The following is a 14,322-nucleotide window of genomic DNA, read 5'->3' as shown; positions in this document are numbered from 1 at the left end:
GGTGGTTGTTGTCAGGATGGGTGTCCGGATGTAAAAAATTTCCCCTAAATTATTCTATGCCATAACAAAAAAAACAACTCCTAGTCCCCAGCAGGCCTTAAGTGGTCAAGGGGTGCTAAGAATCCATGGGAAGTATGCAATAGCTGAGGGATGTTGCAGAAAAATTCAGAATGGCCCCTCTACAGTATCACTGACTTGCCGCAGCATGGAAATCGCAGAAATGCTCGAGCGTAGAAGGATTGACATCTGCTGCCTTCAGGAGACCCGATGGAAATCGAATGGTGTCTGTCATATCAACTCAGACAAAGAAAAATATAAACTATTCTGGAATGGTCAAAAGACGGCCAAAAATAGTGTTGGAATTTTTGTCAAAGAACCGCTAGCCCAAGAAGTACTGGATATTAAAAGGATTAACTCACGTCTCATGTGGATCAAGATTCGCCTAGAAAAGCAAACAATGACTATTTTTTTTGCATACGCACCACAGACGGGCGAATTAGAAGAGATAAAAAATGACTTTTGGGCTGCGTTCTCTGACACCATCTCAACAATACCAAAATCTGAAACAATCTTGATTGGAGGCGATCTCAATGGCCACGTTGGAGAGAAAACAGATGGTTTTGACAATGTGCATGGCGGTTTTGGCTATGGAAAACGGAATGAAGATGGCAACCGCATCTTTGAGTTTGCTGAAAGTCACGGGTTAGGTTTATTAAACACATATTTTAAAAAGAGGTTGGAACATCTCATAACATACAAAAGTGGACCATCAGCTACGCAAATTGATTTCTTCGCTGTCAAGCAACAATACCGAAGGCTATTAAAAAATGTCAAAGTTATACCTGGCGAATCATGTGTCGCCCAACATAGCCTCCTTGTGGCAGACCTGGTTGTCGAACTGTCAAAACATAAGTCTAAACAAATGCCTCGGAGAATCAAAACGTGGAGGCTGAAAAGCAAAATTCATCAAGAAAAATTTCAACAGATTGTCCCCACACAGTTAGACCACCAATCGCAATCCAGTATATATTGGAGTACAAACAAAACCGTTTTGATAAACGCTGCAACTACAGTTTGTGGGAAAAATGGTACAAACGTCAGCATGAACAGGACACTTGGTGGTGGATTGACAGTGTACAAAATGCAATAGCTGAAAAGATAGCTGCATTCGAGCACTGGCAAAAGTCAATGTCTGTTGAATTCCAGAAGTTCGCTGAGTTAGCTGAGTTGTATAGCTCTAGGCGCAGCGGTAGAAGAATGCTACGCCACACTAGTATCGAGGCAAAAAGATCCCATCTGCCGCACGTATGCGTTCACGAACGGCGGCATCAGCTGTTCCAGTACAATCTAGCATATCTCCCAAATACTGAAATGAAGTAACAGTTTCAATCCGAGTAATCGTATCATTATCTGGACTCCGTTGTCGCGGGTTGATGCCGGCGAGGCATACGCAATCAGTCACTTTCCTTAGTGAGTCGGTAATTCTCGAGCATCGTTTGTGACACAACTGCTGACATCGTAGGCATTTGATCGAGTTGCTTCCAACTCCAGCCCCACACACCAAACATTGCCAGTGACCAGAGACCACAGGCTCAGCGGTACCACTGGTGATTATAGTTTTTGTTTTGTCAAGGTTTACCTTTAGCCCGTGTTCGGCGAGCTGGATATTTCAGACCTCAAACTTTCTGGCTGCATCTTGTTCCAAGGCTGCCGTCAGGACGATATCAGCTGCATATATCACATTCCATATGTTATCTGAGCATATCGGTTCGGTTATTTCTCCCATCACCGTGATGAAGAGCAGGGGGCTGAATATTGATCCCTGATGGACGCCGACTTAATATCAAATTCATTCGTGTTGCCGGCTGTTGTGCTGACCAAAGTTTTGTGTTAGAGTACGTTGCCATAACAAGCCGAGCCAGATATTCGAGAACAAGTTGTTTACGTAGACTACACCTGATTGCCTCACGAGGTGTTAAGTCAAAAGCCTTTTCCAAGTCCACATAGACATGGAACAGTCGCTTTTGCATTGCCATGTATTTTTCCTGTAGTTGACGAATGATCTAGATAGCATCAATGGTGGATCTCCCTGCCATGAAGCCGCACTGGTAACCACCTATTGAAACGCATGACAACCGTCTTCTCTCAATGACTTTTTCAATAACTTTCAGGGGATGTTCCAGAAGACGTATACCCCGATATGAGGAGTATTTCAGTTGATTTTCTTTTCTTCTATATATCGGCACAGTTGTGCTACTGTTCCATTCCACTGGTAGTATCGATTTACTAGATGTGTAAAAGGGCTCTGAAGCCTGCCCCACCAGATGCCATCATGATATCATTAGTAAATCCAGACGGACCAGCCGCTTTATTCACCTTCATTGCCTTCAACGCATCCGTAAGCTCCTCAGCTGTGATGTCCTGAATTGGTCCTTCCACCGGAAATGCATCAAATACCAACCCAATAGGGTTTGTTTCATTCAATAATTGATCGAAGTAATCCTTCCAGTGATCCTTCACTTCATTCTACAAGGTTATTATAGTGTCTTTATTATTCTTTATGCATGTGGCACCAACTATATCCTTTTTCAGTCTTTGGCCAGATTTGCTATTCGGCATTGATTTGCACGAGCTATCGTAACCTGACATTTCGCTTCTGTGTTCTTTGATCGGTATGTCTTTCGATCTTCATCAGTCTTCATCTTTTGCCATTGTTTGAAACTGCTTTCTTACTGGCAATAGCATTTTGCACAGTCTCGTTCCACTACCAAGTTTCGCATATCAGTATTAAAAATGAATGCGATTCCGACACCCATACTTTTCAAAAACACAGCTTGAAGATTCATTTTTAGAATATAAATAACAAATGTAAATCAATTGATACTGAGATGACTGAGCAACAAATTATCCAGTAGAATTTCTAATTCGACGGAGTCTCCAAGGATGCCACCACACCTATTAATATTAAAAAAAGGATCACCAACAATACTCTCACGAAATATAAATTCACCAAAGTTTGTTCGATAGAACTAGACTAACAATAAGAAAACTGACACCAAATTTGATCGAGGCAGTAGTTGAGTGGTAGACTCAAAGAAGAAAATGTTTTACTTCAACGAATACCAATGATTTCTACCGATTTGCCCTTCAACTTCAAACGACCACAATTTCCTTCCCGTCTTGCCTTTGCAATCACTAAGCCCCAGAGCAATCTTTTTATGTTGTTGGTTTACATTTAGAAAAAGAGTGCTTTTCCCGCGGACAATTATATCTTGCTCACGAGTTGGCACACCTAAAAATCTTTATATTTACACACTTAATGAAATGATAAAAGACATTGTATAATCTTTAGCTTTCATTTAAAATTTATTCGTATTTCGATATTCAATTAATTATTAAATTAATTTAAAACACACTTTTTGTCATTTAGCACAATGCGCCTGAACAGCTATTATTTGTAAGGCGTTACGAAGTACGCCGGGTCAGTTAATTAATTAATTAACAATAATAATAATAACAACAACATGGAACAGCGCATATCCTTAAAAAATTTCTCGGATATCTTTTGGACTCAGATGGGCCCTTAAATCATCTGTAAACCGGCTTAGACCGTGTTTAACGAACAAAAAATAATAATAATATATAAACATAAATATATATAAAAAAATCGTTTTAAATCGATCTAAGCAGGATTTATTTAATTGTATAAAAAAGATGTTGCTACCGACCAATATTGCGAGATCGTGTCGTTGAGGCTATTGTATGCATTGTCCAGGAACGTTAAACGTGTAACGGTGCTTATTTCGTTGATAATGTCTTCAGTCAGCACTTTGTTCGTAATTTCATCTGTCACTGTGTAAAACTGTCAGTAATAATATAGAATCTTATGATACATTTGTCACCACAGCATAGGTAAGTTTTATATGCAATGTATAAATACTGCTGGACGCAAGATGTTTACGTTTTTATTGAACAAAAGCTATATATATATATATATATATATATATATATATATATATATATATATTAGGGATGCACCGAAGTTCGATCCCGGCTCCGGCCAAAATCCGGCTTTTTTTCAAATCCGGCCGAATTGGTGCCCGAATTTAGGGCCGGATTTAACCGTCTATCGACATTTAAAAATGTTATAAATAGAAAAAAAAATTTCATTGAATTCAATTAATTTTATGTCATTAAGTTCATTAAGTTAAAAGCTAAGCATACATAACACATAATAACAACAGCTGACCTTTGTGTAAAAGAACTTGTGCACGTGTAAATACTATATAATTGTATATGACGGATCATATAGCTACATACCATACATATATGTGTGTATATATATATATATATATATATATATATATATATATATTTACAACATTCTATAAATTCTACCGAATGTTTGGCGTTAATATGTTTGTAGTTCGTTTTTTCAATTTTTCTCACTAAAGTTTTTTGGTGAACGTTTAGTTTATTAAAATTCAAAATAAACTTATTTTCCGAATTAATGCTGCAAATAAGGCCATATTTCGATTCCGAATGAATCATCATCAGTGCTTTCTGCCGTTTATATAGGGAAATATTGACTTTGTCAAAATGAATTTAGATGGAGATTGACTTTGTCAAAGTGAATTTAGATGGAAATTAGGTGTCAGGTTTCTTTATTGGCTAGTCATCTTCTTTGGTCTCCTTTTCTTCATCGATAGCATCATATTCTTCTTTGTCACTATTCACTGTCCCTAATTAAGTTGTTAATGAAAACAAAGAAGTAATAAAAACTAGCATTGTAAATTGAACTTGGTGGGGTATTGTGTGAAAAGAAATGGTCAGTGAAGATGAAAGGGAGGGTATAAAAAGCATGTGTGAGAGCAGCGATGGTATATGATTGTGAAACTTGGGTGTTGAGGAGAGAGGAGGAAAGTGTACTGCAGAGGGCTGAAAGAGCTATGGTGAGGATGATGTGTGGGATTAAAGTGAAGGATAGGAGTAGTACAGAGCTGATGTCGATGATGGGACTGAATGAGGACATTGTGACATTGATAAGGAGATCGAGATTGCGGTGGTATGGACATGTGTTGAGAAGGGATGATAGGGTCGGGATTAGGCGAGCGTTGGAGTTCGAGGTTGAAGGAGTGGTAGGAAGGGGTCGTCAGCGGTTGAGATGGAGAGAGCAGGTGGAGAAGGACAGGGGGAAAGCGGGGTTGCGTGATACTGAGGCGAGTGACAGATGTGAATGACGTCGAGGGGTATTTCGGTTTCATCATAGGTAAAACCAAACGGCAACCCCCGATCTCGGAGAAAATGTCGTCTAAACGTGTGTTGTTGTTGTTATTTATATAGTATAATAATTTCAAGTGGTATATTTAGTTATCGGGTTATGGGCTGGTTTCGTTTCTGCTCCGAGCTTTTCTTGATTATCTAGAATTTTCATAATTATAACCGACCCCTTGAACTTGTAGGGTATGGTTATTTCTCTCTACGTAGATTTTTGACTCCTGAACAGACTTATTTCAGATGAACTTTATCAGAAAGAAAACAGTGCTGGCAATCACTTGTGTGTATTGCTTCGTTTATTCTCGTTTATTCAATCGTTAAAATCGTTAGAATACAGCACAATAACTAATCAACAGGTAAATCACGGGATAAAACTAATCGTCAATAATTAAGCTTCTCTCGTCAGATGTTTTTTGGCCGTAAATCCTCATTATTCGCTTCTCGGAAGATTATCGTAATTCCCTCTAGACCGCTTGTAGAACTCTGCGTGATAAACTTTTCCTCGGGCGTTATCGCTAATCTGCTTGCAGTACCCACACAAAATATCTCTGCGATAATAGGACTCTTTTTCCTGCTTGAAACTTCTTCTGACCTCTTCTTAATTCTCGTTCTTTTTTTTTCTCCCTGTGTGTTTCCCTCCCGAATCTTGCTTTTGCGTTTTTTATATAGCTACCGATCTGCTTGTAAATGTGTCACATGACGTGTCATATGAATTAACAACCATTCTAATTATTTACGTCTTCTAATTAATTTGCAAGCGGTTCACGCAATTTCTAAATATTAGTTTTTATCTCGATTTCACGTCTGTAACAATATAGTGGTTTAATTAAATTTGGTTGCATCTAATAGAAAAAATTTAGACAAAAAAATTTATATAATTTTTTTATCGAAATATATTATTTGTTAATTTTATTCCAATTTATGTTATTTACTTTAATTTAGTGGAAAACCTGATTTAAATAAGCATAGTAATAAAGTTGAAGTTATAGGTACAAATAGGATAGTTTACTACAAGTTGTATTTGTTTATTCATGCTGTGTTATTTCTGCATTGATTTCTTACAAACTGTATAGCAACTTTTGTAAACAATTAAACTTGAAATGAGTACACGTGCAAGGCCAAAACCATATTCGTTGAAAAACTTCAGCTGTATTCGTTGCGGTTGTGTTTCAAATCTTACGTTAATACCAGATGATGTGTACTGTTTCATTCAGAAGTATAATAATTTCAAGTGACTTTGTGATACATGTAACAATGTTTCTCCAGACACCAAATCATCAACGGAAATAAACACGGATCTGTTCGCAAAGACGGTTAAAAGAAATACAAGGAATTGGTGATTAAAATTGATGGATTGGCTGATGCCAATAAAATTATAGAATCGGAGCTCCGAAATATCAGGTGTGCAGTAAAATCGAATGATGAAAAAATAAGCAACATTAATCACGCTGTCGATGAGATGCGTACGGGCAGTGGTGGAGTCAGTACATCATGGGCCGATATAGTAAGCAAAGAGGTTAAAAAAACATTGATGTGATTAACGTTGAAATCAAGAATGAAATTGTTGGATGATGTGCTAAAAGGTGTTTGGCTCAGTCACGACCTTTCAAATGATCAGAGAGATGAGTTGAAGAAATTGATCAACGATGCAAAAAAGCAGAAATCTGTAAAGTATTTTTCATTCAGAGTGAAGGGGTCTTCGGGAAGATGGAAAACAGTCAAGTTTCGGAGGGAACAAAAACTGAAAGAAAAAGTTTGATAGAGAGAGATGGCACTGGTGGTTGTGATGATTTTGATAGAGTAAACGCTGAAAGTTGTTTTAGATATGCATGTAATAAACGTTATTATGGTAAGTGTCAATATAAAATCTAAAATCATGATGTGTGTGGTGGAAAAGGGTGTAAGTACTTGAGTCTCCAGTGTCCAGACCGTGTAAAACTGATGATGTAAATGCTGTATTTGACGTATTCAGTGACGAATTAAAGAAAATTGTTGATAAGGTTGTTCCTCTTGTACCAGTGCTGCCTGAACGCTATCATGTTGCACCGTGGTTTAATGATGATTGCAAGGCTTCAAAACGGAAATGTAGAAAAAAAAAGGATTTTCAGAAATAGTCATAAATTACCAGATAAAAATGAATGGATATTGGCCCTTAAAGGAAAAGCTGAAATTTATTCAAACAAACTTAAAGTATATTGAAAGAAAGTTGTCAATGAAAACAGTAAAACTCCAAAAAGCTTGTGGAGAGTGGTTAATAAAATTTTTCTAAACAGTCACTGTGAAGGCGCTAAACGCGAATTCAATGATCTTAATGCTGGCCAGTTCATGACTTTTATTGAAAAAATTAAAATGATAAAACAGAGGACTGACACTGAAAATCAGTCTTGTCTAAACAGTGATAATCATGGATGTCAGCAGTTGTTTTCGACTTTTCTGGCGATGTCTGAGGCTGATGTCAGAAAAGAAGTGCTTCTTTCACTTACAAAGTTCTGTTATCTGAATATTTTACCAACGCGTTTCTTTAAAATCATTTTGAATTGCTCTGTCCATTTATAACCAGTCTGATAAATTTGAGCATGAGGGTAGGTTGTTTCCCTACACGTTGTAAACATGCAACTGTTGTGCCGTTGTTGAAAAAAGTGATGCAGATCTAATTATCGACCTATCAGTAATCTTTTCTTTATATCAAAACTCATTAAAAGAATGGTGTCGAGACAATTGCTTGCTCATTTGAATGATAATAATCTTATGCCTGCACATCAATCCGGTTTTAGACGATTTCACTCCACTGAAACTGCCCTGCTACCTATATGTTCTCAAGGGTTTATGCTCAAAACCTTTCCTTGTTGGCATTTTTGGGCATGGGTTCGACTTTCGACTGTGTCAATCATGAAATGTCACTGCTCAGGCTGCGTCAAAGTTTTGGAATATCTGGAAAGATAATAAATCGGCTCAGAAGCTACCTGATTGGCCAAACATAGCAGGTTTCGTTCAACGGGAGTACGTCCTACGTCAGTGTGGTTTTCTCTGGTGTGCCGCAGGGATCTGTTATACATATGATGAGTTGAAGATACTTGATTCTTAAGATTTTACAAGCCATGCATATGCAGACGACATTCAAATTATGTTATCAGGTAAACCGAAGTTATTCCAATACGAGATTAAGAGATTCATTGAATGTATATCTGAGGTTAATCTGTGGATGTCGAGAAATGAATTGAAGCTTAATCAGGGTAAAACAAAATTTCTTCCTATTGATACCTGGTAACAGTTGGCAGGCTTGGGTATAAATTCTGTTGTTATGAATGATCAAAAAATAGATTTCTGTGAAGCAGTGTCGAACCTAGTTTTTATAATTGATTCAAAACCAAAAATGAAATCTCATTTAAAAATGATCTCTATATCATGCCTGGCACAAATTAGAAGAATGAAACAAATTCGAAAATCACTTGATAAAGACGCAATGCAAAGACGCAATGCAGACTCTGGCGTTGGTCACTCACTGCAATGGTTTGTTTTATGGACTCCCGGCCAGATCTATCAAAATTCTGCAATCGATTCAAAACCGTACTGCCTGCTACACCGATCCTGAATAATTTGCATTGGTTGCCTATAAATAAAAGAGTTGTTCTTAAAATCTGTCACAGTTTTTAAATCACTAAACGGTCTGGCTCCAAAATATTTATCAGATAAACTGAAATTAAAAGCGCCGACCGCATCTGGTATGCGTCTGAGGTCTGACGATTCGAACATTCTTGTGGTCCCTCATAGACAGCTAAAGATTGGATCACGTGATTTTGCTGTGTCCTATAGAACGGCTTGCCGTCAGCCCTCAGAATGCCTGGAATGAACATTGCTGAATTTAAAAGACAATTAAAGACATAACTTTTTTATTATAGCTCAAACCTTTTCATTCTTGCCATTTTAATATGAATATTGGTTATAATTTGATAGCGTTTGTGAAAACTGCTATAACGAACGCTATATTAAGTTTTTTCTTTATAAAAATAATATATATATATATATATATTATTTATAAAAATATATGTATATATAAATGAAAGTGTGTATGTATAAATGCATGTGTGTAATGTGTATATGTTTATATATCAGCTATGGACACCAAAATCGCTAAACAGATTCTAATGAAAATTACCGAATAGGATATAAAAAGGATGGTTTTTGTAAAATTTTGTGAAAATTCATCCACAGATTTTTGCTACAGACCAAAAACTAAATATGTCGACTTTTCATAGAAAAAAAATTAACTAATGCTTTAAAATCACACTCTGTTCTTTACAGTTGCGCCAAGATGACGTCATAGCATTGTTTTTACATATGTTTATATATATATATATAAATGTTGGTAATAGACCATAATTTTTACAATATTCTATAAATTCTACCGAATGTTTGGCGTTAATATGTTTGTAGTTCGTTTTTTCGATTTTTCTCACTAAAGTAACTTTAAACTCCGAATTTATTACAACAATAAAAAGACGAATTTATTACAACAATAAAAAGACGTCTCACCTAATACTGAAAAACAACTGCAGATAACTCTGAGTTAAAGCGTAATCACGTAATATATGAATTTAATTGCCCCTTTGACGGCTGTGCACGTCAACATGACTCATATATCGGGATTACAACTACCTCACTGACTAGAAGGCTTACGATGCATAAACAGAGTGGTGCTATCAAATCTCATTTGGACTCAACACAATCAATCACAATTAGCCGTGAAATCCTCGACAGCAACACCAAAGTAATATACCAGAACAGCAACTACACGCATCTTAAAATTGCAGAAGCAGTCCTAATTGACATCAATCAACCAAAAATAAATATACAACAAAAAATGACAACCTCACTTCCAACCCGGCGCTTAACCAACAACGAAAACAAAGAAGTAATAAAAACTAGCATCGTAAATAGTGACAAAGAAGAATATGATGCTATCGATGAAGAAAAGGAGACCAAAAAAGATGACCAGCCAATTAAGAAACCTGACACCTAATTCGCATCAAAGTTCAATTTTACAACACCAAAGTTAATTTTTACAACGTCAAAGTTAATCTTGACAAAGTCAATATTTCCCTATATATACAGCAAGGAGCACTGCCGATGATTCATTCGGAATCGAAATATGGCCTTATTTGCAGCATGAATTCGAAAAATAAGTTTATTTTGAATTTTAATAAACTAAACGTTCACCAAAAAACTTTAGTGAGAAAAATCGAAAAAACGAACTACAAACATATTAACGCCAAACATTCGGTAGAATTTATAGAATATTGTAAACATATATATAAATATATAAACATATAAATATATATATATATATGTATATATATATATATGTGTGTGTGTGTGTGTGTGTGCGGATTTTTTAAGTAAAAAATATTAACTTTCTACAGATTTTACATTTTATTCCCTTTGCACTCAAAAAGGATCGTTTTGGAACGTAGGTAGGAAACATTTTGATAAATTTCATGGCTGACAAACAGGTTACTTTAAAATATTGAACATATATACAGTAGGGAGCATGGACAAGCTTGTAACCCGCTCCGCTTTCGGAAAGGGTCGGTTTTGAAGGAAAGATTGAAATTTTTTCATAGATACTAAAGCTGAAAACTGAAATTTTGTATATAAAGGTTTTTAGGTACAGCGGAAAACTTGGGCATGCTTTTAACTTGCCCGCCCTTGGAAAGGGTCAGTGTTAAAGGGGAGGGTGAAAATTATTTAAAATTTAATGATAAAAAATAGATTGGTTTGAAATTTTGTAAATAAAGGTTTTTGAAAACCTTAACCTATGAAAAGGTTGATTTTCATTAAAAGAAAGTTTAAATTTAAAAAAAAATTAAATTTGGAAAACTACCGATCTAAATGGCTTTACATTTTGTGATTGACAAATATTAAATGCCATAAAAGTTACTAACATTATATAAAGATCACAATTAGCAGTTTGATGTTAAGTAGGGTAAAATTGCATGGTAAAATACTTGCAAAAAATGCATAGAAGTTTATTTTAAAGCTTGCATGTTACGTGTTAAGAAACGTGCAATAAATGTATGGTTTATTTTAATGTCTACTTGTTAAATCACATGCTAAAATACATGCAAATAATTGTATGAAGGTTTATTTTAATGCCTACCGCACTTAACCAGGCAAACATGTGAGTTTGCTTAAATGCCCATAATGTAAAGACTTTCTCTTTAAAAGCACACCTAAACTATGATGTTATCCCTATAAAATTATTAAATAATTTACGAAAGTTAAAAAGAAGTTTTAATTTATTAATTTTTTTCAACATTTTTCAGTATCTTACGTTAAAACCTTAATAATATCAACATTTTAATATAATTAAGTCTTAATAACAATTCCCTTTTATACATACTGTTACAGACGGGAGATCGAGATAAGAACTAATAGTTAGAAATTGCATAAACACATTTACAAGCAGATCGGTAGCTATATAAACAACGCCGAAGCAGGATTCGAGAGCAGAGAAGAGACACAAAAAGACACACACAGACAGACAGAGAGAGGAGAACAGGTAAGAAGAAGACGGAGTACAGTTGACGTAAAAATGATTAATGTGATTTTACGTAGTTATTTGGATTAATTTATTGTTTCTATTACTGCTGGTATTAAATAAACGTTCAACTTAGTTTGCGTTCAAAGTAGTTGTGTTCATCTATCGGAAATCTTGAACCTACGGATAAACGACTATCGTTGGAAGCTACAATCCGGTGTTGGAGATATAGCGAGTACTGAAGCAATAACATCGGTGTTGGTAGTTACGAGGTCGAGGAGGTTACAGCACTGGTGTTAGAAGTGGGATCTTCAGGAGATTACACACTGATGACAGAAGTAAGATTTTTATAGCGGGAAACTCACTTCAGTAAAGAATACCGAGACTAGAGAACTCAATGTAATTAGCTTGAAAAGAGAAGCTTAATTATTGACGATTAGTTGTATTCCGTGACTCACCTGTTGATTAGTTTTTGTGCTGTATTCTAACGATTTTAACGATTGAATAAATGAGTGATTGATTACAGCAATACACACAAGTGATTGCCAGCACTGTTTTCTTTCTGATAAAGTTCATCTGAAATAAGTCTGTTCAGGAGTCAAGAATCCACGTAGAGAGAAATAACCATACCCTACAAGTTCAAGGGGTCGGTTATAACAATATTTACACATTAACCATACCATCTTTTTCACTAATCTTTAATTTCTATTGCATTGAGGTATTAAGTTTTGCAGAAAACATTAATATCAGTACCTAAAGAGTAAACGTTAATGAATATAAATTTTCGAAAATTTTAATAAATTTGGTAAAGAATTTTAAAGGATGGCAATGTTAATCAATTGAACATTTGCAAGAACGCTACTAACCACCTCATCCTCTTTAGACAGGTACAGCAAAACATTTCCAAGCTTAGTTGGTTTTGTTATTAAATGATGCATCAAATAGGTACCTTGTATTCTGGCTTCATTCAGTAAATGATTTGGTTCTTTTCTTTAATTTTAGAAACACAAATGAAAATATATGAATTTTTATAACGGAGATATGTAAAATTAGACCATAAATAATAATTGAAAATGTGAGAATGCTCAGTAAAACAATTAAACAATATTTAATCAGTCTCCATCACAAATAAGAATCCGAGCAATCATAAAAATCTTACATTTGAAAAATGGAAAAATTCATGTAAAAAAATAATAATCGTGAAAACTAAATTTCATAAAACCATGGATAATTTTTTAATATATTATATGAAAATGAAATGAATCAGAAAACGCACATAATTGAATTCCATCTCATAACCTTGATTTCAATAAACTATTTCTACTTGATCATTATGATTTCAATAAATTTCCTTACCCTCATCGCATGATTTTAATAAACTATTTCCACCCGATCATTATGATTTCAATGAACTTACTCTGGCTCATCACTTGAATTCAATAAACTTCTACCTCATTGCATGATTTAAATAAACTTCCTCCACCTTATCACTACATTCTGTTAAAAAAATTTGCTTGAAACTCACATACGAAACTGTCAAAAGAACAAGCATAAATAAATAAATGCATATGTATTTATGTAATTAAATTAATAACAAAAAATACTTTTGAGAAGCATTCAAATTTCTCACAGCTATTATGTACATATGAAATCGTTCTTCTGGCTTAAAACCTGGTTGACAGTTCATGTTTTTCAACTTCTCTTGAAGACTTGTTTCTACGTTGAATAAAAAATAAACATATAAATAAATGCTTTGAAATGCTATTTCTGCTACGATATATATAAGTCATCTTAACATTTTACAATGATACAAGGTTGGCATTGTTCAAAGGTGAGTGAGCATTACCTTCGTAATCAGAATCAGTGACCCTGAACTATTGAAAATAAAAAATTAGAAGTGAACAAGTTTATAAATAAAATCCGTGTCAGCCACAAAGATGTCATTCCTAGCTCAAAAAAAAAGTCAAAAATTGGTAAATGTGAAATTGAAAGAGAAGAAAAAAGGGGACAAGAAAAAACATGATATAAACAAATCCATGATGATTACTAAATCACCAAACAAAATGGAAAATGATTTAGAAAAATAAGATCAGAAATTTTTTGAACCAAATAAATTGACAAAAGTTAAAAATGAAAATAAATAAAGGACAAAAATGACCTCAAAAGCGATAGCTCAGGTTTTAAAAATATTATTTGTTATCTTGATTGTTTGTTATCTTTGCTATATTTGTATTCTTTTGATTTTAAAAGTCTACCGTAGTGGCTGTATAAGGTCCTGCGGAAAAAAGTTTAGCAGCGAGGTTAGAAAGAGAGGTTTCCAGTGAGTTTTGATGCGATGTTTAAATTGTGATTTATGTAGTTACTTGACTTAGTTTAATGTTTCTATTACTATTGGCATTCAAATAAACGTTCAACAAAGGTTGCGTTTGAAGCAGTTGTTTTCATTTATCAGAAATCTTGAACCTATAGAATAACGAACACTTGACGATCGTTGGAAGTTACAACAC

General features: G+C 34.8%; 3 protein-coding genes across 3 annotated transcripts; all 3 read left to right on the top strand.

Moving 5' to 3' along the window:
* Positions 1–205: 205 nt before the first annotated feature.
* On the top strand, positions 206–604 carry HELRODRAFT_152533 (hypothetical protein; the record flags this gene model as incomplete). Its single annotated transcript, XM_009010638.1, has 1 exon — positions 206–604. A coding segment is annotated over one exon (399 nt), but the record flags the coding sequence as incomplete, so codon positions are not given.
* A 2,473-nt stretch (positions 605–3,077) lies between these two features.
* On the top strand, positions 3,078–3,239 carry HELRODRAFT_63553 (hypothetical protein; the record flags this gene model as incomplete). The annotated part of the gene is made up of 1 exon (XM_009010637.1): positions 3,078–3,239. A coding segment is annotated over one exon (162 nt), but the record flags the coding sequence as incomplete, so codon positions are not given.
* Positions 3,240–10,825: 7,586 nt separating this feature from the next.
* Positions 10,826–13,902, top strand: HELRODRAFT_158628 (hypothetical protein; the record flags this gene model as incomplete). The annotated part of the gene is made up of 5 exons (XM_009010636.1): positions 10,826–10,862; positions 10,943–10,992; positions 11,744–11,836; positions 12,081–12,153; positions 13,745–13,902. 5 exons carry the CDS (start codon positions 10,826–10,828, stop codon positions 13,900–13,902), a joined length of 411 nt encoding a protein of 136 aa, XP_009008884.1.
* Positions 13,903–14,322: the final 420 nt, after the last annotated feature.

Source organism: Helobdella robusta (genome assembly GCF_000326865.2).
Source record: "Helobdella robusta unplaced genomic scaffold HELROscaffold_1, whole genome shotgun sequence".
Taxonomy (NCBI): Eukaryota; Metazoa; Annelida; class Clitellata; order Rhynchobdellida; family Glossiphoniidae; genus Helobdella; species Helobdella robusta.
The sequence above is the reverse complement of the archived record's forward strand: the minus strand, read 5'-3'. Positions and strand labels throughout refer to the sequence as shown.